The sequence below is a fragment of the Leptopilina heterotoma genome, unplaced genomic scaffold, assembly GCF_015476425.1.
Source record: "Leptopilina heterotoma isolate Lh14 unplaced genomic scaffold, ASM1547642v1 Lhet_61, whole genome shotgun sequence".
NCBI lineage: Eukaryota > Metazoa > Arthropoda > Insecta > Hymenoptera > Figitidae > Leptopilina > Leptopilina heterotoma.
The window spans coordinates 849,438-871,272 of record NW_025111142.1 but is presented as its reverse complement, the minus strand read 5'-3'; the positions used below and the strand labels follow the sequence as shown (position 1 = coordinate 871,272).

The 21,835-nt window shown below is 28.1% G+C and overlaps 1 protein-coding gene across 7 annotated transcripts in view; it reads right to left on the bottom strand.

The window, feature by feature from the left end:
- Nucleotides 1–5: 5 nt before the first annotated feature.
- The window catches only part of LOC122509587 (MAP kinase-activating death domain protein), a 34,619-nt gene continuing 12,789 nt past the window's right edge, over nucleotides 6–21,835 (bottom strand). For 2 of the 7 annotated variants that reach the window (XM_043623757.1, XM_043623762.1), the window contains 18 exons: nucleotides 21,183–21,383; nucleotides 20,866–21,064; nucleotides 20,606–20,698; nucleotides 20,395–20,528; nucleotides 20,151–20,309; nucleotides 19,885–20,076; nucleotides 19,717–19,804; nucleotides 19,505–19,641; nucleotides 18,520–18,660; nucleotides 18,284–18,425; nucleotides 18,019–18,148; nucleotides 17,685–17,901; nucleotides 17,295–17,567; nucleotides 16,890–17,069; nucleotides 11,714–11,722; nucleotides 6,069–6,141; nucleotides 5,036–5,082; nucleotides 6–4,010 (listed from right to left, as the gene is read on the bottom strand). In XM_043623757.1, the coding sequence (XP_043479692.1) occupies nucleotides 3,840–4,010; nucleotides 5,036–5,082; nucleotides 6,069–6,141; nucleotides 11,714–11,722; nucleotides 16,890–17,069; nucleotides 17,295–17,567; nucleotides 17,685–17,901; nucleotides 18,019–18,148; nucleotides 18,284–18,425; nucleotides 18,520–18,660; nucleotides 19,505–19,641; nucleotides 19,717–19,804; nucleotides 19,885–20,076; nucleotides 20,151–20,309; nucleotides 20,395–20,528; nucleotides 20,606–20,698; nucleotides 20,866–21,064; nucleotides 21,183–21,383 (2,586 nt within the window). In that variant the 3' untranslated portion in view covers nucleotides 6–3,839. Of the gene's footprint in view, nucleotides 4,011–5,035; nucleotides 5,083–6,068; nucleotides 6,142–11,713; nucleotides 11,723–16,889; nucleotides 17,070–17,294; nucleotides 17,568–17,684; nucleotides 17,902–18,018; nucleotides 18,149–18,283; nucleotides 18,426–18,519; nucleotides 18,661–19,504; nucleotides 19,642–19,716; nucleotides 19,805–19,884; nucleotides 20,077–20,150; nucleotides 20,310–20,394; nucleotides 20,529–20,605; nucleotides 20,699–20,865; nucleotides 21,065–21,182; nucleotides 21,384–21,650; nucleotides 21,720–21,835 lie in introns of all 7 variants that reach the window. The other 5 variants (XM_043623759.1, XM_043623760.1, XM_043623756.1 and 2 more) reach the window with 4 other exon arrangements.

Sequence of the window (21,835 nt, the reverse complement as noted above, 5' to 3'; positions counted from 1 at the left end):
TTTACTGGAGTTCAAGTGCTTTTTATTAATTTCCATATTTGTTCCAATGTCGCTTAGAAGTATGATAAACATTTTCGGATTTCCATTGAAGTTATGGGATATGAATTTCTTTTAGAAAGAAACTTACAGAATTTTCAAAACGCAACAAGATGTACATATATACAAATGGCTCTATTTATACAAATGTGTCGCTTTACAAACTAAACTGACTTTCACTTACACTGAGAATAAATATTCTTTAAAATATAAAATAAATAAACTTTTAAAACTTCAAACAAACATCAACTAAAAAAATTATTTTAAAATTTGTAAAGAATTATTAATATCCATTGCAATAATTTCCACTTTCTTATAAAGTCATTTCTTCAAAGACATCAATTTTCAATACTGTAATTATACAAAAAATTATTTTAAAATAAGGTTCAGAAACTTTAAATTTTTTTAAAATTAATAAAATGAATTTTAAATGAATTTTCCTCTCAGTGCATTGAACATTTTATGTTACAATAAATTATTTCAATTTCTCCTATTTACTATTAAAAATTTTTTTACATCCATTAAGCAGGTGAAACAATACTCTTTAGTCCTCAATCTGCTTTATTAAACTAACTTTATGTACATTCTGTACAATAAATAATACTTTGTCTCATCCTGATAATGATGAAAATCAAAAAAATTCTTTTTACTTATTTGAAAAAGTAAATATGTTTCATTAAAACTAATAAATTAGTTTACATATTCCTTACGAAAGAATTTGTCTATTATATATTTTCTTTTTATAGAAAAAATCAAAAACTAACCAAACAAATTTTTTTGGAAAAAAATTACAGAATTCGATGATATTTGAAAAAAAAAATATGTTCGTCATGATAAAAAAAAGTTGCTAATACTAGAAATACATGGTATTTGTTGAGAATTTTGTTTTTTTTTTTTGAAAAAAATTACTAAGGACTAGAATATACGTAAAGTGATATCTTCTCTTCAAACACTTCTTGCTCACGACATCGAACAAAATAGAAGCCTTTTTTTAAATGTTATTTGACTCATCTTAGTATTGTCTTTTAGATATTTATTTCTTAATTATATCACCCTTTTCTTTTACCATTTCCATTTATTCTATACCATATAGAGACGATTCCTTTTTCTAATTTTAGAATAACATTTTAATAATAATTTCACTAAAGAGTTTACTTAAAGTTTAAAATTTACTTAAAAACACAATAGTGTTTAATTTTAATTAATTATAATTAAATATAATTATATTACTAAATCTTTCATCAAATAGTTTACTAAAACAGCCTATAAATATAATTTTCAATTGATATTTTTCGCTTCCGTTCAAATTGCTTTGTTAATATTTTACAGTCAAATAATTATCATTTTTACCCATTTTTATATTTAAAGAAAATTTTTGTTTCAAAAGATTTGAATTTTTCTAAATTTGAATTTTTAAAATTGTTTTTCACTTTTTTGTTTATTTTTTTTAATTTACAATTTATTTGAATTAAGAAATTTTTTTAATTTATTAAACATTTAAATTAATGTTTTAGTAAATTATAATAATTTATACGTTCTCTCTTTTAGTCAATTTATTTTCATCAGTGTGAAAATTATAAATAAACATGTTAGACGCTTTACGATTTTATAGTTTGGAATATATTGTCTAATTTAAGCCTGACACTAATTTTATTTTTCACAGCATTTAGTAATCGCTAAAGCGTCTTACATTCATGTTCGAAGCGTACAATATTTTTTCTAAAATCAAAATTTTTCCGTCGTTTTTTTAATTTTATTGGAAAAATATATTTAATTATATATTCCACTTGACACAGTACACGATATTTTTTAAATAATAAATACTTTTATAAATTTTTGTAGATGCTATAAGTAAAGTTGAAAAAGTGGCCCAACCCTGACTATGTTCCCGATGTTCCCCTAAAACTCGATTTTGAAGTTGCCCTTCTTATCTCATGTCCGAATCGACGCATGCGCCTTCGGAAAGCTGCGCAAACGCAAAGCTAACCTCAAAAAAAATATTGTTAAATATTACGCTATTGTTAAAATATTTATTAATTAAATTAATTAAATTGAAGACCATCAATATTAAAAACCATCATATGTACTGTGTAGCAGAATATAGAGGTTAGAAAAAATTAAAATACAATTTTACATAAACCGTATTTTAACGAATCTGTTATGTAGATACATTTTTAATTTCCGATTTTCTGATTTAAAATCATTTTTTATTTTTCGAAAATGTGCCTATGTCACACTAGCTTCTTTCTCATTTTGTTTCGTTGTACGTCAAAACTTTGTATTTACTTTACTAATAAGAAATAATTTTATCCAAATATCGAAAAGAAAAAACTTAGTGTGACACTATATCAGCACTTTTTCGCAAAGCTTTTTTAATTTTTAAAATTACTTTTCAAAAACCATCAACAGAAACCTAACCTCCCAAATTGGATTAAAAAAACTTTCAAATTTTTCATTTAAATATTTCTTTGTAAAAACTGGTTTTTGAATAAAATTACAGAAAACAGTAAAATAATTATAAAATCAAAGATACAGGTAACTGCATATATGCTGTCCTTCCGGTATTTGTATTTTGAAAACCGTCGAATTTCTACCATTACGTTATTATAGTTCGTGGCAAATATTTATTTTTTAGCCACAAACTATAAAGATTGTGATAGAAATGATGAGGTCTTCAAAAAAGTGTGCAAAAACAAAGGGACAACATATATGCAGTTACTTGATGTATTTTGGATAAAATAATATGCAAGAAGAGAATTCAAAATTAAAAGGACAGTCGATTTCGAAATTTCTAGAGCCAAAGGGTGCACAACTGAAAATTTACCATTCCCGAGTAAATTTCTACTTTATAAGTACATCTTCAACGCTTATTATTGTAATTTGGGTGATTGATTTGAACGCCTCCTGGTGGGAAATCAGTGCAACATTATGAATAGGATAAAGTGGGGTTGACACAAGACGACTGGAGACAGGAGGTTCGAAATGAAACTCCACCTAGCAAAGTATTTTTCTACCCACTTTCGATCGGAGCTAGCATTGTTAGCTATTGGGTACTATTAGGTACTAATAGGTATAATAGGTACCATTAGGTACTAATTGGTACCCAAGGTACTAATAGGTACCATTAGGTACTAATAGGTATATTAGGTACTAATAGGTACCCAATGTACTAATAAAGTAGGTACTAATAGGTATATTAGGTACCTTTAGGTACTAATAGGTACCATTAGGTACTAATAGGTATATTAGGTACTAATAGGTACCCAAGGTACTAATAGGTACCAATAAAGTAGGTACTAATAGGTACCAATAAAGTAGGTACTAATAGGTATATTAGGTACCATTAGGTACCTTTAGGTACTAATAGGTACCCAAGGTACTAATAGGTACCATTATGTACTAATAAAGTAGGTACCAATAGGTATATTAGGTACCATTAGGTACTAATAAAGTAGGTACTAATAGGTATATTAGGTACCATTAGGTACCTTTAGGTACTAATAGGTACCATTAGGTACCTAATGACCCTAATATTCCCAAACAATATCATTTATTGTGTCAAAGTACCGAAAAAAATCCCCCCGTCTCCAGACAGACTTGAATTGAAAGCTCCGGACGCGCAGATGACATTAGAGATTTTTTTTTTGTAATATATCTTTTCATCAACAATTCGATATATAGAATACGTTGGACCTAAAAATCTAGACACTGGAATTTTGTTAATTTTAGACCCAAGGTAGACAGGCGTATGGAGCACAACTGTCATAGTCATGCACAAAGGGAAGCGAGTGCCTGCCTTTTTGTCAGTGAGGTTTGGTGAATGAGTCCACGAAAGAGGTTCTTCTCCCTTGAACTTGAGTGCTGCCAGTTCCACTAGGCTGATTATGCGGCGACTGCGTTTGCGTTTGTTTCTTGTCGGAGCCAGCCGCCAAATAGGAGAAGACACACAGGACCGAATAGCAGATTTGATCTGCCTGTAAGTATTAAAAATTTACAAAAAATAAAAAGGAAAATTAAACCTTTTTTTTGGGGGGAATTCTATAGGTTACCTAAATTGGAATTATGAATTTTTGTGAGGATTGAAATGAAACTTAGGTGTTCCTATCATCGTCACGGAGTAAATTTTTGTTTATTTTTTAAACTCGAATGTTTAAATCCAAAATTCTCCTTCAAAGGGGTACGGAATATTTTTAATTTTAATTTCTTAAGATCATACCATCGTAGATATTGCAGATTGGTTTCTATGGTAACTTTCGAGAGCGAGAGAGATAGCGGATCGTTTCTATCTCTCTCACTCTCGTAAGTTACCATGGAAACCAGGGACGACGATGTTATGATCCTATACCCTTAATAATACTGTTTGTCAAATTTTTTGCATAAAGAAGAAAGTTTAGAAACACTTCTCGCTTTGAAAGCACAAACATTACGATTAAAATAATATTTCAATTAATTCCGAAAACAAATCTTTTAAAGAAAATTATTTATAATTTAGAAAAAGAAGCAGATTTTTCCCAACGAAAAGATCCTGTCGGAAAAAGATAGAAGAGTTAAGCAATTAGGATCAGAAATCACCAACTTGTGTCTACCATTTTGAATTTACTTTCTGTAACTAAAAATGTCTACCACAAGTAGCAGAAAAAGAAAGTTAGAATTCTTTAAAGATCAAAACTATAGAAATGATAAAATATAATGAATGCTGAAATGAAATGAACGAAAAATAAGAAACCTACAAATTAAATAGAGGAGCTTTATGCATCGTTGTTCCCGGCAGTTGCAACGAATTTCCCATCTGCTGAAAGTTGCTCAGCAAGGGCAACAGAGAAAACTCTGTGCATGCAGCGAATTGCCTCGCTGGCCTGCTCATGCAAAAATAATAAATAATAATTTAACATAATATGTGCTTTCAATAAACGATTAAACTTCAATCGTTGCAAAAAATTACAATTTCATCATTTTTTTAAATTTAGTTAGACGGTTGAACTAAAGAAAGAAAACTTACCATTTGCGACTTATATTTACGTTGAATTACTTGTCTAGTTTTAGGATCTGAAAAAAAATTTTATATTTACAATAATGTATAGTTATTAATATTATATTATCATTACAATATCGTGATTGTCAAGATATTTTGTACTTTTCTTTTAAATTTACTGTTTTATAAATTTCTAACAATTTCAAATATTTGTTACAGTTGGCAAAAACAAGAGAAAAAAAATAGTGGAGACAATGTACGAATTTTGTTTTCAGGAAAAATTTGTTTTTGCCTAAGGTACGATTTTGGTAGTGCCGCCCCTGAATATTGTCATGGCATCGACGCATGCGCTTTCGCGTCGTCTACTGCTTCGCGTGGCTTGGCGAGAGAACAACGACATTCTCGCTTAGATCACATTTATAAACTTTATAAAGTTATCTAAATTTATCAATGCCATCAATACACTAAAATATAAACAAAAATTCAAACTACATCAACAAAGTGTCAATAAAGACTAATACTATTATAGTGAATCAAAATAGATTTTTTTAAATTAAAAAATTAATTGTTTAATAATTCCGTGCTTTTTTCGACTGCGAAAATGTAAACAATAAAAGTGTGAGTGACAAAAATGTAAGTATATATTTATTATAAATATATCGTCAGGTAAAAAACTAAAAATCGTCAACTAATACGAAATATTTGTTTTCGTGTAAATCTAACCTCACTTTTTTATGTTCACGCATTTTACCCTGAAGTTAAAGCAATGAAAATGAAACATAGAAGGGTGCACTCACATTTTCAAATGAAATATAGTACCTTAAAAACTCACATATAGAGGAGCTACATTCGTTCAATTTCAATATAATTGGAGTTGCAATTTTTATTTAATTTTAATAAATTTAACTTTAGAAAAACTAATTCAAAATTTAAGAAATATTTAATTATAAAAAAATACGAAATTAAATTAAAGGGATGGAAAAAAGACGAAAATCGACGATAGAATTAGTACTAATAATAATAGTAAATCGTAATAATAAAAATACGAATAAATACTCACTGAATTCTTCCAAAACGAAGATCCCACCCTTCTGAGTAAAGCACTTGCGGATATGATCGAGTCTTACAAAAAACTGAAAACAATACAAAAGAATTAGTCCCAATGGGAAAATTAAAATTTTTCCAAATTAGAAAAATGTGGTGGTGATCAATAGCTAAAGATTATTTTCAACCATGCATTTTTCATATCTCATAATTATCTACAAGTGTTAGAAGTATCTACAAAATCTCAAAAAAACTATACTATAAAAACTCGTGTGCTGTAAATATTCTCGCATAATCGTTGGCAAATATTTAAATCATCTTTTAACTCTATAAAAATACAAGAGTGTTCCTTACTTAAAAATAGTTTTTCTTTAAATTCTATTAATTCTATTAATTTTAATCATTTATAATGTAATAAAATTTTGCATTTAAAATTAATTTAATAATTCACTAATTTTACTAATTATATTAATTTTAAATAATTTCACCATCAGATTGTTTTAGTTAATAAAAAATTTATATAAACGATCACTCAGAATCAAAGACTACGGCTGATGATTGTAATTAAACTTTGTTCGTTAATTAAATCTATCAATTGTTTATAATTTCTAATAAAATTAATTTCATTAAATTTGCGGAACTAAACCTAATAAGTAAAATTATTAAATTTTAGCACACATTTGACGTTTTTTTTAAGGTATACAAAAAATATTTTAATTAAACGTTTTAATTTTAAAATTAAGCATTTTGTAAATGCAGTCATTTTATGAGGGGCTTAACCTTAAATAAGTAGAGGTGCGTTATAAAAAGATATTTTCAGTTTTTCTAAATTATCACTATTTTCTGCTAATATACCAGTAAAAATATAGTAGGCAAGTATTAATATACAATTTATGCCTGTTCGTAATATATGTTTCCTGCAACGATTCATCAACGATATTAAATAAATAGGAAATTTCATTTTTTGTTTATAAATTATTTTTTCCATTCTAAATAGAAGTAAATTTAGGTTTCAATTTGTTTGACAGAAATCGGTTTTCTTTAGTCAGTAAAATTTTAAATACTTTTTTGTAAGGGGCGCGGGCACGTAGCGAGCTAGTTACGATCCTGTGCGCGAAACGTAGGAGTGGGGATTTCAGGGTATATAAATACAGAGTCACTGTCGAACGCAGTCATTCTCTCTTCTGTTCGCCATTCCGACGGTTCTACTTTTCTAGACATTTACCAATTTTCCTTTTTGTTATATTTATTACAATTATTACTACTGTAACTTTTTATAAAAATTTTTTTAAATTTAGAAAAAAAATTTTTTTTATTTTAAAGAAAATATTTTTAGTATTACTATAAAAAATTCAACATCGGTGTTTTAGGCACTTCTTTCACCTTTAGAAAAAGGAAAAAATATTTCCGACCTCAAAACGAATTTAAATTCACTGTCAAAATTGAGACAAAAACATCTAATCTACCGACTAGAAAAAGGCGCCAAATACAAATCGTATTTTAAAAAATATCGATAACTCATCGTTGCAGGAATCTGTAAATAAAATTTATAAATTTTAATCAAAACAATTTTCTTAAATACGAGAGAAAGTAGTATCAATACAACATTTAAAAGAGAGATAGAGAGAAATTTTTGAATTTTAATAAAAAAAAATCGAATAAGGAGCACCCTATTGACAGTATATAAAGAAATCATGCAAGGCGTTAAATTTTTTTTCAATAATATCAATAATATAAAAATAATTAGGCTTAAACAGGCATCTAATTAATATACAGATATTCAAAGAAAGAAGAAATCATGCAAGCAAGAGCAGCAAAAATTCTTATTTATTTCCATGAGCAATATAATTAGTGTAGCAGTGACAGGCAACTCTGGAGATGGCCTAAAACTCGTATTAAATCCTCAATTGCTCAGCGCTGATATAAATTGCTAAGTATATATGTGCATTTTTTAATTATCTAAAATTCAGCAGTGGAACGGAGTTCCTCGTAAAAAAAAAATGATGCACAGTTGCAGTTCAACTAGGAAGTAAATAGTATAATTTCAATGCGGAAATATTTTTGTTCATGTGTATATTATATGCACCTAAATTATTTTCAAGTATTCTCATGAAATTGAGAACTCATTAAACTTTAAATTCTCGAAAGTATTCGCCAAACAAAATTAAATAGAATTTTTAAAATAAAAATGAATTTTCAACAAAAAAAAAATTTTCAAAATTGAATAGAATTTTTAAAATGAAAATGAATTTTCAAAAATAAAAAAGAATTTTCAAAATTAAATAGAATTTCTAAATATAAAAACAATTTTTAAACTTTTAAAAAATACTTTAAATTAAAAAAATTTTTATAAATTTAAATGTATAAGAAATTAAATATTAGGGCAAATTTCGTTTATAACGAAATAAAATAAAATTATTCATTATTAAAAATAATTGATTTTCTTATTTCCTTCTTGTAATTATTTCAAAAAAAAAAAAAAATTTATGAAAGGGAATACTTTTCCAAATTTGAAAGAAATAATGATGTTCTCGAATGTTTTCGATTATCTAGTGTATATAGTATTGAATGTAGGAAGATAAAATTTATCAAAATTTAAAATATGTTTCGTGTAATGTGCAACTTGTTTCGGAAAAAAAACTAGAGAGTAAATGACATGCTCTCAAAAAATTTTATGTCGAATATTTGTGGTATGTATAAGTAAAGATTTTTTTTTCTAACGCATTTCTTAATTTTAGAAGAATTTGTGTCTTTTTTTTTTGTTTTTGCAATGCAAATTGAACCTTGAAACCAAAGAACTACTTTTTTAATTTATTTATATTCTTAAAAAAAATGTTTTTTATTTTAAAATATTTAATATTTTTTTTTATAACTGGAACTCCATTCTTACTTTGAAAATTGAATTTCAATCCAGAAATCTAGAATTCTAGAAGTCTAGAAATCTAGAAGTCTAGAAATCTAGAAAGTCTAGAAATCTAAAAATCTAGAATTCTAAAAATCCAAAAGTCTCTTAGAAATCTAGACATCTGAAAGTCTTAAAAGTCTAGAAGTCTAGGAATCTAGAAGTCTAAAAATCTAGAAATTTAAATGTCTAGAAATCTAGAAATTGAAATATCTAGAAATCCAGAAATCTGAAAGTCTAGAATTCTAGAAACTGAAATATCTAGAAATCCAGAAATCTGAAAGTCTAGAATTCTAGATGTTCATAGGTCTTGAAATCTAGATACCTAGGAATAATCTAGAAATCTAGGTATAATCTAAAAGTCTAGAAATTTAGGAATAATCTACAAATCTAGAAGTCTAGAAATCTAGGAATAATCTAGAAATCTAGAAGTCTGGAAATCTAGAAGTATAGAAATCTAGGTATAATCTAGAAATTTAGGAATAATCTAGAAATCTAGAAGCATAGAAATCTAGGTATAATCTAGAAGTCTAGAAATCTAGGAATAATCTAGAAATCTAGAAGTCTGGAAATCTAGAAGTATAGAAATCTAGGTATAATCTAGAAATTTAGGAATAATCTAGAAATCTAGAAGCATAGAAATCTAGGTATAATCTAGAAGTCTAGAAATCTAGGAATAATCTAGAAATCTAGAAGTCTGGAAATCTAGAAGTATAGAAATCTAGGTATAATCTAGAAATTTAGGAATAATCTAGAAATCTAGAAGTATAGAAATCTAGGTATAATCTAGAAGTCTAGAAATTTAGGAATAATCTAGAAATCTAGAAGTCTAGAAATCTAGGAATGTTCTAGAAATCTAGAAGTATAGAAATCTAGGTATAGTCTAAAAGTCTAGAAATTTAGGAATAATCTAGAAGTCTAGAAATTTAGGAATAATCTAGAAATCTAGGAATAATCTAGAAATCTAGAAGTATATAAATCTAGGTATAATCTAGAAGTCTAGAATTTTAGGAATAATCTAGAAATCTAGGAATAATCTGGAAATTATATTTCAAATTTTTTTCTTCCTAAAAATTTGTAAAAATATAATTTACAATTTAAATAGGAAATTAAAATACAAAACACAAAAAAATTTAACTATAATTCAAAAGTTATAGTATAATAGTTTTTCAAAATTTGTTGAAAGAGTAAAAAATTGGGAATTGCAATATTTTGATAATAATAATTATTTGGTGGTGCTGTGGTTTCATAGGTGAATTATAAAATATTTGAAAGAAAAAACTGAAGATTAAGGCACTACAAGTGTCACTACACGTTTTTCATTAAGTGCTAGGGGGCACACACTATTTTAAAAATTTTTCACGGCCGCACTCCGAAATTTCGATTATTATAATAAAAAGAAAAAAAAATTAATTTCTATATAATAACGAAAAATTAAAATATTTCAGAAACAAAAGCTCGCTACGAGAACGATTCGCGAATTCTCTACTTTTCATTTTGCCTCCTCAAGTACCAACACTTTATTATTATACATTTTTTAATGAAGAAATTTTGTAAATTCAAAACTATTATACAAAACGAATATATTTAATAAGCAAGAAATTTTATCTTCTTTTTCAAATGTTAATAATTTTATAAAATTTATTTTCAATTTTCATCTGATTTTCTTTATTTCTTAAATTTAATATTCTAATTTCTTCAAATTTGATAAAATTTTACGATTTTTGAAAACTTTAATTTTTTTCTCAGTTAAAATATTAATTAAAAGTTTATTAGAAATTTATATTTTAATTTTAGTTTTAAAGCCTCTGCCTACGTTGACTTAACTTATAACATAAGATATTTCTTTACTATTCTATTATTTTTTCACTAGTCTATTATTTCTTCACTATTATTCTATTATTTCTTCACTATTCTATTATTTCTTCACTATTCTATTATTTCTTCACTAATATTCTATTATTTCTTCATTATTCTATTATTTCTTCACTATTCTATTATTTCTTCACTAATATTCTATTATTTCTTCACTTTTCTATTATTTCTTCACTATTACTCTATTATTTTTTCACTATTATTCTATTAGTTCTTTACTATTCTATTATTTCTTCACTATTATTCTATTATTTCTTCACTATTCTATTATTTCTTCACTATTCTATTATTTCTTCACTATTATTCTATTATTTCTTCACTATTATTCTATTATTTCTTCACTATTCTATTATTTCTTCACTTTTCTATTATTTCTTCATTATTCTATTATTTCTTCACTATTCTATTATTTCTTCATTATTCTATTATTTCTTCACTATTCTATTATTTCTTCACTAGTCTATTATTTCTTCACTATTATTAAAATCAATAATATTGGTACTTGAGTTGACCGAATGAGGAAAAAAAATTTATTTTCAACATATAATCTATAAAAATGAAAAATCACAACTAACACCAATCAATGGTTAGGAAAACAGTGAGGTGGACAGAGCAGATCAACTAATTCAAATGCATCAAATTGAGAATGTAGTAATATATAATAGTGGTATATATATATATAGTAGTATATATAATGAAACAGTAATGATATAAGATATATAGTATAGGAACGATATATACGGCTAAGAGTAAACGTTCTGGTAAGAAAAGAAAAGATAAATAAGCATTTCCGGAACACGGCCAACATTAAATAATAATATATCATATATATAGTCAATACTGAATTTAATATAACAAACAGTGAGTCGTTGTAAAAATAGTACCTCGAAATCCTGTTTGCCCAGCCAGGGCAATGTCGACGAACCGGACAAGAAACAGAAAACAGAAAAACACAAAATTAACGATCTAGAATAATTTACGAGTGAAAGAGAGAGATAGAGAGGCTGCAATTGCGATTTAGACAACTTTTTTTTTGAATGAATAGACATACCTAAATTAGGACTAAGAAAATTGTCATTAACAGTATTATCATGGTTATTGTTATTATAACCATACGCAGGATCGTGATAACCAAATGTCCTCACTTGATTATTACGATTCACTATATAGGGATTTTAGTTTTTGTCATCATGATTTTTTTTTTTTTTCAAATTTACTGTTTTGTTATTTTATATTTGCCGCACAGATGGCAAAAACGAGAGATAAAAATAGTGTAATCAGTGGTAAAATTTTAATTCCAATTAAATTAAATTGAAAACTTATTTTGCCCAGGGTATCAATTTGGTAGTGCCGTCCCTGAATATCTTCATGGCGTCGACGCATGCGCATTCGCATCGACGGCCGTTAGGCGAGAGAACCAAGAAAACGACATTTTTGCCAGCATTTTTGGTAAGATCACATTATTCACATTTATAAACTTTATAAAGTTATCTAAATTTATCAATGCCATCAATATATTAAAATATAAACAAAAATCCAAACTACATCAACAAAGTGTCAATAAAGACTAATACTATTACAGTGAATCAAAATAGATGTTTTTATTATTAAAAAATTAATTGTTCAATAATTCCGTGCTTTTCTCGACTGCGAAAATGAAAACAATGAAAGTATGACTGTCAAAGAAGTAAGTATATAAATATTGAAGAAAAAAAAAGCATATAAATATTTTGTCAGTAAATAACGTCAAATAATGCGAAATATTTTTTCTCGTGTAAATCTAACCTCACTTAATTTTTTTTTAATTTGCTTCAGTAGAAGGACAAAGAATTTAATGTTAAACAATTCAAAAAATTAAAAGTTGCTTTGAATAAAAATTATAAAGTTTTCTTGTCAATAAAAATGATTTGTTAAATTTTAGGTTATGTTACCTAAACTAATTTTGGAAAATTTTTAATATTAATTCATTATTATTAATTTATTCATAACATCATATTTTTATTTATTTATTAAATTAATATCAATTAATTTAACTACTTAAAAATGGTTCAAAATTTTTATCTAATTAAATAAATATAAGTCAATAGGCCACAAGAACAAAAATAAAATTTTACTCTATACCACTTTAAATAATAATTTTAATAAATAAACCATTTTAATAATGTAATAAATTTGTAATAAAATAAATAAAAAATAGAATAATAAATTTGCTAATTTAATAATAAAAGAATAATAATAATGAATAATGACAATAATAAAAATACAAGTAATAATAAAAAATATTTATGTTAATTATTCTGAATTGAATTGTTTAAATAAATAATAAATGCCTCTTAGAAAGGAATAGCTAAAGGCAAAAGACGGTTCATCAAGACTTACGTAAAACTAATAAAAAGCTCAAGAGTTAAAAATATTTAAAAAAAAATTTTTTTTAATTTTTTTAATAATTTTTTTTTAATTGTTCAAAATATTTCACAACAGAATAAGTTTAGAGCATAGCAGAATAGTGGCAGAGGTAACCCCAACAAAAAGGAAAACGAAAAAAAGATAAAATTTGAATTCGAAATAAAAGGAGTAATTTTTTTTTAAATCTGATAGTAATTTTTGGAACCCTTTCATTTCCCACTGGTTGTGCTAAAAATTTTATATCTCGTTTTCACTATCATTATCATAATGATAATTTAAAATCGTTATCAACTTAATTATTACTATTTCAATAATAATTACTATCACCGAATTTTTTTTTTTTTTTTTTTTTTTTTTTTTTTTTTTTTTTTTTTTTTAATGAAGAGGGTTAGAATATTGATTGTCATGGCCAATTGTACATATTCCTAAAGCATATCTCTCTAGGTGCTTTCATTGTTCAAGGACCATCTCAAAAGTTCCCCAGATAATTGAGAAAAGTTTATTTATCCGAGCACCACGAAAGAGAGCGGGAAATCAAACACCAGTATACTGCGGGAACAACGAGAATAATAAAATATAATAATTAAACATTTATTATAAATATATAATATATGTATATATGTATATAAATGACAGACTGCATCTCACCGGTGAATAAACTTTCCTCATACATGACCACGACAGTTATATATAAATCTTTAGATTTAGAGAAATATATATATATATGTAATATAGCATCCAACATTCAATACAAATTATATATATATAATAATCAGAATAGGGTTCTAAAATGTTAATTGGTTTTAACATTTTTTTTAGTTTTTAATTTTTAATAATAATTTAATCCTGTATGATGAAGTTCCAAAAAAGTATTTTTTTTTCTTATATAAAGTTCATTATTGATTTTTTAATTATTCACTAGTACATGATATTTCCGAGGTACTTGATTTCAAAATTTAAAATATTTTAATTTGAAAACGCTTAAATTAAAAAAATTTTTAATTTTAAAACTTTTATTAAAAAGTATTTTAATGAAAAAAATTGATTGAAAAATGGAATTTACAAAAATTGATTTTTATCTCTATTTTCACCAAGTTAAAAAAAAACCTCTAAAAAGCATAAAAAAAATGGAATATTTAAAAATTCTATTCTATTCAAATAACACAAAGAAGAGAGTTAAATTTATTTTTCACTTTTAAGCTAAAAATATGATTTAAAATTTTTAATTTTTAATTTATATTTTAAAACCCTTATACAATTTATATATTTAATTAAAATAAGAGAAGTATGAGAGAAAAAAATATTAAAGTTTTTCCGATTCTTCACTGTGATACATATATATATATATAAAGAAAGAGAGAGATATATAGAAAGAGAGAGCCAAAAATATATAAAAAAATATAATAATAAAAATATATGAATACTGATATAGGGATTATAAGAAATATATATATATATATATATAATATATGTGTGATAAATTCGATATAGACAGATAAAAGAGAGACTGCAGCTGCACATCGAGTTTCATGCAAAAAAACATTGAATAATAAACGCTCAAAAATGAAACGTACCTAAAAAAAACTTAAAAGAAAAAATTAAAAAAAAATTAAAATAAAAAACGAACAATTTGTAAAAATAGAAAAAAAATTTCTGAGACCCAGAAACAGAAATATTTATTTTCAGTGGGAAATGATTGAAATAATCAATGTAGAATAATTAACATTGTTGATATTATTCAAGAATTTATTAATTAGGGTTATTATTATTTAAATGATCAGGGTTATTAATTTAATTATTAAGGTTATTAATTTAACTATTACGATTATTTTTTTAATTATTACGGTTATTAATTTAATTATGAATTTAGGTTATTAGTTTAATTAATTATTAGTTCTACAAGAAAAATTAAGCACTAAGTTTTATTAGTTTCTAAAAATTTTCTATCATATAAAGGAATTTTACTACAAAAAATATTATTTCTCTTGAATTATTTGTAATGAGGGATTAAAAAATATAAAATAGAACAATTTTTATAAATCTAATGATAATTATAGTATTTTTAATTTTGTCTACGTATTAACTACAACAATTTTTTTTTCATCCCCTTCCCTTTTTCTAGCATTATGATCTTTCTTCGTGTATCTGTTTTGTAGTTTTCAATTTTTTACCATTATTTTTATTTCGAATATCAGTTAAAAAGTAGTTTATTTTCACTCTCACTTTCATTTTTATTTCCGCTTTGACAAATATTCATTTTCACATTTTTTTTTTTTTTTTTTTTCTTTAATGAAAATCTGTCAAAGAAAATATCCCTAAAAATATAAGAAGATTTTATTAAAGTGAAAGTAAAACTGAAAGTTAAAATCCGTCAAAGGAAAATCCGTCAAAGTGGAAGAAAAAGTGAAAGTGAAAGTCAAAATGAAATTATACAATCAACCCTTTTTAAAAAAAAAAATTATGAATGTATCGTGAAAAGTGAAAAAAAAATTTTGTTTTCCCTGCACGACTTAATTGTTATTTCAATTTAAATATCAAAGAATCAGTTACAAAACTGAAAAAATACGTACAGATACAAATTTAAGCAGATCGTGGTGGCTAGCAGTGGGAAATAATATTGAGTGGTCCTTGCATCAATGCAATCAACGAAAAACACAGAGAGAAAATTTAATAATAATAATAATAATCGAAAAAGAAGATGGATAGTAAAAAAGAAGTAGAGGGTGGACATCGCGACCTTCCGGCTGCTTCTTCGCCCTTCTACATCTTGGTCCAATTATTAAAACAAATATCTCATTTTTCTATTTTTAAAAAAATTTCTGTAGCCAACTACAAAGGAGACAAATGGATCATGTACCTCATGAAACTGTCAAATAAATCCTAGCATACGAACTACCGTAAAAAATGTTTAATACTCTCATTAAAAAAAAAAAAAAAAAAAAAAAAAAAAAAAAAAAAAAAAAAAAAAAATCTTTCGTTTTTAAAATATATTAAAAATCCATTATTCTCCCCTCTTTAAGAAAAAAAACCGACAATCAAAATGCAATCACAAAAGAAAGTAAAAAAGTATTTATTATAAAACTAAAAAGCAGTTTTCAAAAAAAAAAATTATATTTCATAGACTTTCATTGGTAGACATTTTTGATGAGAAAATTGTTGACACAAGCAAAGTAAAAAGATAATATAGTCCAATTCTTAATATTCTGACGAAACTTGTGCTTGACTGCTGAAATAAAAGCCACATCAGTTTTTTGACAACATTATTCGTAAGAAAGACAAAAAAGAAACGTATACCCTTTCGAAAGTGTTCTACACTTAAAAAGAAAAATTTCTTACTCTTGTCTAAAGGAAGTCAAAAAAAAAAAGAATAGCAATTACGCAATATCGCAAAAATCTATCTACTTAATAGTAATATTTAAAAAAGTACTAAAGAATTTTTAATTCTTAAAAATCACCTGTAGAGAATATATAGAAAATTAAATGTATTTGGTGAAAAAAATTATTTGTGTTTAAGTAAAAAAAAAAAAAAAAATTTCAAATCAAAACGAGAAGAGAAAAAAATTTTTTGTAAAAATTAAATGACATTCGTTTTTACTTTTTCACTGTAGAATTAAGTGAGTTTCGTATTTAATGAAAGGATTATTATTTTCATACCTTGCTATTTGCGAAGAGAAGACCAACGCCTTCCATGCACACTTGAAGAAGACCACCCTCACCGGTTCGCATATCTTGGACTGGAAATTCGCCGCCTAATTCGACACCGACATTGGCGCCACGACCTCTTGCCGCGGCCTTCTCCATTGCGTCTTTTATACAGTAGTAGAGATCCTTGCACTGGAATTTTAATATTTGGTGAGTTTTTTTTTTAAATTTCTTCAACATTCATCCAATAGTCAGTACACTTTTGAGTCAAAAGTGGACTGACCATTGTTGAAGAAATTAAAAAAAACGAGATTTAAACAATAATTTTAATTTTCATGACTTTGGGACAGAATTACAACACTCGCCAGAGTGTTCGGAGCCATCGATATAAAATTTTGTAAAATTAAATAAACCTACCTTTTTTGTGTAGTACTTGTGCAGTTGCGTTTGCCCTCCGTTCCGCCTCCAAAGGCAGAGAACTTTATTCTTCGGGCTGTAAGTCATATTGACTAAACGCTCGTACCACCATCGCTCAACAATCACACCATTAACGGACCTGAGCACCAGTCCGTCATGTCGTACTTCTAAAAAACGTAAATCACCCTCGGCATCGACTCCCGCGTGAACGGTAAACGACTGACGATGCATTTGTCGGGAATTTAGTGGTTTCAGATCGATATCGTTTCCATTCTGAAATCAAACAATCATAACAATAGTAAAAACCTAATTTTAGTTTTTTTAGTTTCATTAAAGTTAAACCGGTCAGGTTACTCCAATTTCCCCTTTGCCATCTTGAATATCACTTACCAAATTATTTATCTGATCGAGAAGTTGATTCAATTCCTGACTATAGATAAGGCCGATATGACTTTTGCCAAGTAGTCTTCGTACTTTGCCTTTAACTTGATTTTTGTCGACATTCAACATGACTAGGATTGCTGTTAAATTGTGGAGTAAGGTACACAGTAATCTGTCCTCATCGTGTTCTAAACGTCTCCTTTCGCTGTCACTGAGGCCCTTGTACCTAGAATTGAAAAGGAGTCGAAGTTAAAAAAATTGTATGAACGACTTAAGGGGTTACCAATCATCAATGCATTCAAGGAAAGGGATAGGAAAATAGACGATGAAGGGTCTTAGATACCTTTCCATCATTTCTCCTGGTCCTTGATCCATTCCCATCATGTCCCGCTCTTGAGAAACAGCATCAAGAAAAGCATCCTCCCAAAATTGTACTTGGTCCCATAGAGATGCTCGTTCTTTGCCTAAGAGTCCTAGAGTGGACATAATTTTTCCATGAAAACTAATACTTACTAGGTTACAGCAAAGGGACAAATCGATCTACTGATCGAATTGTCTAGACACTAATTATTAGATTTCCGGAAAATAGGAATATTTTTGCTACAAACCTTCAAAGAGGTACGTTCTTGCTGCTTCTGGACTTGGTGTTGTCGTTGTTGGTACCAAATTTCCTGCATGATATCTAAAACCCGTACTGAGAGATGATTTACTGGACCAAACACTAGATGTCCTTTGCTTCTGCCGAGGAAACTTGGGAAAGTTAATTAATGAAAGTTGTTATAACCGAAAGTAGCTAAATAATTTTTTGAGAGGTTAAATTAACTAGAATAGTATTTCCACTTACGTTCCCTTGCTCAACCTCACTGTCCGAAACGGTACTGCGGAAAGAAGCCTGATGCGTCTGTCTAAAGGCGGGATTTGTCGTTATACTTCCTCCGTCCGTTGACAACGCTTCACTACTTCCTGTTCCGCCACCTCGACCACCCTAAAATTTATTTCAACTTTTTTATCAACCAGACGTAATGCTTCTGTCACGTCATCGCGACGCACTTATATTCTATTAAAAACATTTTGTAAAAGTTAAGAATAACTGAATCCTTGTTCAGAAATCTAAAACCATATTGATCCAAATGTTCGCACAAATCAAAAGTTAGCCTTGCCGAATTCGCTAGTCCAGGTAACGCCTTCAACTCAACTAGTCTGGAAGTCACCCTTGAATCAGAAACCCGCGTTCTTCGTATCAGTCCAGAAACCGCGACCAAGTTAATAAGTTGTATATTGTCGTCGAGTTTATTCTTCGTCTCCAGTTTCAAAAATCTCTTCAAGTACCAAGTGTATTCTTCTAGTCTCGTCTAAGTCAAGTTCATTCAACGAGATAATATTTTTCCGATGACTGCATTATTTCGACTTCAACGTTAAATCAATAATTTGACACCTGGACTCCAGACCTTTCACTTTGGCTGGCCCGAAAACATTTCAAGGAAAATCTATTGCCTTCTCTGTCTACGCTAGACAATGTCACTTCTTCGACCTCACACTAAAGCCTGTTGGGTCTACGACTCTAATAATAATATTAAAAAGTAAGTAACTAATACTTTTAAAATTAGTCCCCAACTAAATTCTTGATTGATTCTACAAAGTCCGTATTTGCTTCAGTATCCCTGAAGACATGACATTTGGATCTACTATTTCCCTCTCATTCTAATTGTAAAGGATTCAAATAAAAACTTTAGTATTTTAACATCAATTAAACAGATACTCTTTCTTAAAACCTGTTCTTTGAAATCAGAGTGTTCGACTCTGTGAATTTTATTTTAATATTTCCTTACCTCTGAATCAAACGAAGTCAATCTACTTAGAAGTTTTCCCTTCTTCGTAAACATTTCTAGGAACATATCAGCAGTGGATTGAGAATCCTCGCCACTTGATTGAGAGTGAGGTCTCTCCAATCGAACCTGCGGTGGATCTAAAAAAGACAACAACAAAAACCAATTGATATTTGACTATTTTGCAAAAAGAAAAACCAGGGATTTATAGGTACCGTGCAATCGATGACTATCGCCACTGTCCACTTGATCCTGAGCTTGTGGTGAACGAAGATTTTCCTTACTTCCAAAAGGAGTAGAAGCCTAATTAATAAATTTATAGTAGTTGTTTAATTCTCTACAGTTTCTAGGTCTCTTTTTCATAAATACAAAAATTGACATACCTGCGACATTAGGGAACTATCAAAACCACTTTCCAGTAAATCCTTACTCCAATAGTGGGTGTGGGCAATTTCCATAAGTTGGAAGACAGAAGCCATACCACCCAAACCGAAATTACTGTAAGTCACTCCAAGACCATGAGACACTGCTTGTAAGCATTTCAACATTCCTTTGTAAACCGATTTTGAAATACACTAAAATGATACAATTATCAGTTTAAAATCTTACGATTCTAGAAGACTTGAGAAAAATGAAAAATATAACTAACCACGTCGTCTATATGATCGTCTGGACTTATTTTTCTGTGAAGACCCTTGTTCAATTTGGTCAAAATAAAATCCCGATAACTCTCATCCTCCATTAAAGTCTTTAGTCGATTTAGTTTCAACCAACCCACACCTTCTCCCGCCAGAACTTGATTTACAACCTGAGCGAAAATTTATTTCAATTTGCGAATCAAGAAAATTATTTTTAATTACAGATATAAAAACTGGGAAAGTTAGGAAACTTACATCAGTCAAGAATGTCTGATTATTGCTATTTGTACTCGATCTTTCGGCATTTTGCATTCTCTGCAACTCTTCCTGACTATTTTTATTAGTTGAGTGCTTAATTAAAGATGATCGTTCTGCCAAGCCAGGTTTACCTACAAATTTCCAGAAGGTTAATTAAAAAGAAAAATTAAACAAAATTCCGTGCTAACGTAATGACGAATGTGCGTACCTTTCGGGAAAGGTCCAAATGAGAGGTTCTTTTCTTTGGATTTTTGTGATTGCGGTAGGAAGCTATTGTTGCGACTAGAACTATTTTTACTACCTGCAGATTAAAGTGCATAAATGTATGTAAATTTTTATCGCAAGCCAACTATGCAAACTATTTCTTAGCGTAAAAATGATGAAATCATTATCAACATTTCAAGCGCGAGAAAATTATTAATGATTTAGAATTAGGATTAAAATGTAAAAAGACAGTTTAGGTCTTACTGAATAGATCGCTAAACATGCTGGAAGTTTGAGCTGCAATTCCGTTCAAGTCGCTGCTGATGTTGCTGAAGAAATCGCGACCAATTTCACGTCGACCACTTCGAGAATCAGGAGCCACCAATTGTGTGCTATTGGAGTCTTTGCGGGGCATCATTCCTGGTCCCGGAGCCTCTGGTGATGATTGGGAGTCTCCAAGACCCTGTAAATTGAAAAACGATATTCTTTCCTGACGCGAAAAACTCAACGGCGATTTCTAATCCAACGCGTCGAGATAAGAAATCTTCTCCGTGACTTAGCTTTAGGTAAAAGAGGAGTACCTTAAGTAAACCCTTCTTTGCAGCTGCCTCCTTAGCCGTCTTGGTTAAATCGCCAATCGTACTCTTTCCAACGTAGGTAAGATCATCAAAAGTATTCTTACTAACCCCAGCTGCATTCTTGCTTGCCTCTAAAGCAGTCTTCGATGCCTCATGCATAGACTTACTAGCCTCCCCCATTGCCTTCTTTGTCTGCTGCGTTAACTGCAGAAATAAAATTACATTGCCTATAGACAAAAATACTCAACTATCGCATTATTTTAATGAAATCTTTTCTTTAATGGAATCTAAATGTATTCAAGCAGGGTCTGGTGAAGTGCCTTTCTAGAAATAATCAAATACACTCTCAGCGTTTATTCAGCGAGCTTTCCAGCACTAATTGGTGATAATGCGCGCTATTTTGCTAAAGGAACTTTTTTTGATCAAGATACCCCAGGTTTTTTTTTAACGACATTTCATTAATAAATGTACCTGTTCTAGTGGGGCAAACAAGCTATCTTCTCCCGCTTCCGCGATCTTTTCTTTCGCTTGATGCTTTAACTAAAATTAACAGAACAACGAAATTTGTTGTTAGAATACAACAACAACAACAACATAAATAACCTGGTGATGATTAGTTTCCTTTTTGTCATAAATCGTCACCAAGAAACAAGGAA